Source organism: Euprymna scolopes, chromosome 19, assembly GCF_053919585.1.
Source record: "Euprymna scolopes isolate OS-2025 chromosome 19, ASM5391958v1, whole genome shotgun sequence".
Lineage (NCBI taxonomy): Eukaryota > Metazoa > Mollusca > Cephalopoda > Sepiida > Sepiolidae > Euprymna > Euprymna scolopes.
The window spans coordinates 122,768,575-122,772,256 of NC_136500.1; the positions used below are offsets into that span (position 1 = coordinate 122,768,575).

The 3,682-nt window shown below is 44.5% G+C and overlaps 1 protein-coding gene across 1 annotated transcript; it reads left to right on the plus strand.

Moving 5' to 3' along the window:
- The first annotated feature begins 607 nt into the window (after nt 1-607).
- On the plus strand, nt 608-1,129 carry LOC145240326 (uncharacterized). Its single transcript, XM_080103907.1, has one exon. It carries the CDS (start codon nt 608-610, stop codon nt 1,127-1,129), a length of 522 nt encoding a protein of 173 aa, XP_079960033.1.
- The last annotated feature ends 2,553 nt before the right edge of the window (nt 1,130-3,682 follow it).

Genomic DNA, 3,682 nt, shown 5'->3' on the forward strand with positions numbered 1-3,682 from the left:
CAATGGCCATCCCCACAACTCATGTTTAATTCCCCCTCACATCTACAGTGCTTTTGAAACAGAAAATACGATATCCCTGTTTTGCTGTAGTCTGTCGCGAGTCCTGTTGCTCTGTTAATTTTTAACGTTTGGATGCCTTTTTCAATCCTTTTCCTGTTATCCATTTTCCCTGACGGTGTTGGTACACGAAAACATTGATGTTTCGGTACACATTGAGAATCTGGATTTTATATTGGATGAATTTGAACGCCTCAAATGTCCCTTAGCCGCCAGATTTGACAGAGGCACAAATTTTATTCCAATTTATAGAATAATTGGGCTGGATGTTATTCAACATTTAGGGAGCCTTCAATTAGTTCCTTGTTTGCTTGGATAGGCCTTTTTGACACCAATAGGACTCGTTCCCTTTGGTGAGGTGAAGCAGTTTTTACATGCTGACCATTCTGTGGACAAGAACTCAGAATGCCTTACCTTCGATGCTGTACTTGCGTCGACTGCTGAGGTCAACCCATCTCACTTATGTTTTGTGCTGGAGTCTCAGGGCACCTATGAAGACCCTCTAAGTGATTTCTTCTCTGAAAGTGATGTACAAAGGGGTTTGTAGAAGATGTTCAGTGTGGAGTCACTGGGTATTAAAGAACAGGAACTGTCTAATTATGATGAACAGAAGATTGCTCTCTTTCGACAATCTATTTCATTCAAGAATAACAAATATTACGTTCAGTTGCCATGGGAGGACGATAAGATCTCTTGTGTTCCTTCCAACCATGCAGTGGCTCTGCGAATATTGGAACATGTGCAGAGATTGGAGAAGAGGCAACTTTATTATGAATATTTGAAGGTTTTCCATCAGCAGGAACGGGATGGAATTATAGAGGAGATTTTCGTGCCTCCTCAATGGTTTGGAGAGTTTGTCTGGATTCCGCACAGGCCTGTCCTGAAATCGGACCCTACCTCCACCACTAAGATTCGGCCAGTGTTCAACTGCAGTCTCAAAGTTGGTGACTCTCCTTCCCTTAACGAGGCTACCTACCAGGGAATGAATCTTACTTGTGACCTACTAGATTTGTTACTTACCTTTCGTGCTAATAAGCATGTTGTGTTAGCAGATATCAAGAAGGCCTTCTGAATGATCCGTCTGAAGCTTGAATCGGACAGGAATAAGTTCTGTTTTTTCCTAAAAGAAGGAAGTCGCCTACACTGCTGCAGATATAATACCATTATTTTTGGGTATGCCTCTAGTCCATTTATATTAAATTATGTCCTTAAATGCCAAGCAGCTCAGTTTCCCATATATAATTGTAGATCCATGATGGAGAATCGGTTTTACGTGGATAATTTAGTTATGTTGCTTGATGATCCCGATGAACTGTGCCAGTTATATACTCTCACCCACGAACGATTGCGTCAGGGAGGATTCGAACTGTAGTCCTATAATTCTAACCATGTGGCGATTCAAAACAAAATGCAGGAGCATGGTTCCCTGAGTGACCATGGCAATAAATGGGAGAAGGTGCTCGGATATAGATACTGTCCTCTCTCAGACACTCTTCGTATAGCAGCTGTTGAGTGCAACTCTAGTGCCTTTACAAAAAGACAGATCCTCAGTGAGACAGCTAGAGTCTACGACCCGTTATGATTGTGCCTACCAGTTTCGTTACGTGGCCGTATTTTGTTAAGTGAACTTTGGAAGAAGGGATTGGGATGGGATGCAACAGTCCCACCGGAATACTCGTCCTTATGGAGGAAGCTTTCCCTTGATCTCTCTGAGCTGGAGACTGTCTCCTTCCCCAGAAGAGCACTCAGCGAGAATGAAGTTGGCAAACTTTTTCTTTTCTGTGATGCATCTCCAGAGGCATATGGCTTTGCAACATATGTAGTGCAAAATCGCCAATCTGGTATTTGCAAAAGCTAGGATGGCTCCCTTGAAAAAGAAAACTCTACCCACCTTAGAACTTATGGCAGTGTTTTTGGCTCTCCGGTACCTGCCTACTTTGTTGAGGAATTTTGGAGGGTTCTCTCCTTCTGAGATTCATATAGCCACAGATTCGCAAGTAGTCCTCTCTTGGCTGATTTCCAGAACAATTGTAAGCAGAAACCTCTTTGCCCGGAATAGGCTGAAGGACAACCAACAGATGAGTGCCGAGTTGGAAGCCACACTAGGTTTCTAGCCCTCATTTCGTTATGTCTCAACGACTGAGAATCCTGCCGATTTGATCACTAGGGGTTAACTTTGAAAAGGTTCAAGGCTTGCCTTCAATTCTGGTGTTTTGGTCCGGATTGATTTAGTAGCGGGATCAGTCCATGGGCTGCGCAACAGTTGCCATGCCTCAGCCAGCACAGCCAAGTAGTGGCCCGTTCTTCTTGAAATGATGCCATCCTACAGGGAAAAGAACCACCTACAGTTCTTCCCCTCGAAAGATTTTCTTCTTTCACCAAGTGACTTCCTTGGTCCTCAGACTCATCCATCAGCTGCGTTGAGTAGAAGTTGATGCGGAAAGGCTTGCAGCTGTTCTGCTGATGAAAACGATGCAGCGCCAGACATATGCTGAAGAACTAGCATTCCTGCTGGATTCCTCAGCTAGGACAGTTCCGGGTTTGGTGCGTGATCTTGACCTGTTCATTGATGGTGAGGGTCTTATCAGGTCAGGTGGCAGAATTGCGAGGTCTCTCCATTTCGACCCGGAAGTTAAACACCCTGTTTTGTTAGCAAAGGATCACCCAGTAACTTGGCTTATAATAATGGATGCACATACAAGGTGTCAACACTTGGGGGTTGCATCCACTCTGGCAGAGTTAAGACGGTGTGGTTAATGGGTGCACAAGGGGAGACAAGCAGTGAAAACAGTCCTGGCTTCATGTGCACTGTGCCGCAAGTATTGCCAGACAAGTATTGCCCCCCCAATGTGGCCAGCTTGCCAGACAAGTATTGCCTCCCAATGTGGCCAGCTTGCCTGCTTCAGGTGTTAAACTGGAGGTTCACTTCAAACACACGGTAGTAGATTTTACGGGCCACCTTTGGGTTAAGGAAGGGGCTAAGGTGGTGAAGATGTATCTACTCATCTTCACCTGTCTCAGTATCAGGGCTGTACATGTTGAGGTGGTACCAGACATGAGCGTCTTGGCCTTTTTGCAGGTTTTGGTACGTTTTACAAACCTCCATAGGGTTCCAACAGCCATTTATTGTGACCATGCTAAGACGTTCATAGGAGGTGGGCGGTTATTTAAGAGGCTGATGTTGAGCCACGATTATCAACAGAAGTTTGGCTCTTGTCTGATTAAATTCTGTCCTATCCCTCTATTTTCGCCTTGAGTAGGAGGTGTCTGGGAGAGAAGTATTCAGACAATTAAAAATTGTCTGCATAAGGTGGTTGGTAGAGGTGAGATAGATTATTTCACGTTACTAACCATAATATCGGATATACAAAGGGCAATTAACAACCGCCCTCTAACTTATCGAGAATCCGCGGAGACTGAGCTGGAGGCAGTAACTCCAAACATGTTTCTGAGGCCCAATAAGAATCTCGGACTACTTTGGAATTTAAATGATGAAGATTTTTCCTCCCACCTCCCTCCAAGTCGAGAGAAGTTTCTCAGGACCATGCAGGTACAAAACCAGTGTCTGGAGAAGTTCAGGGCACTATGGTATAATGAATACCTCTTAAGTCTCAGAGAGAAACCC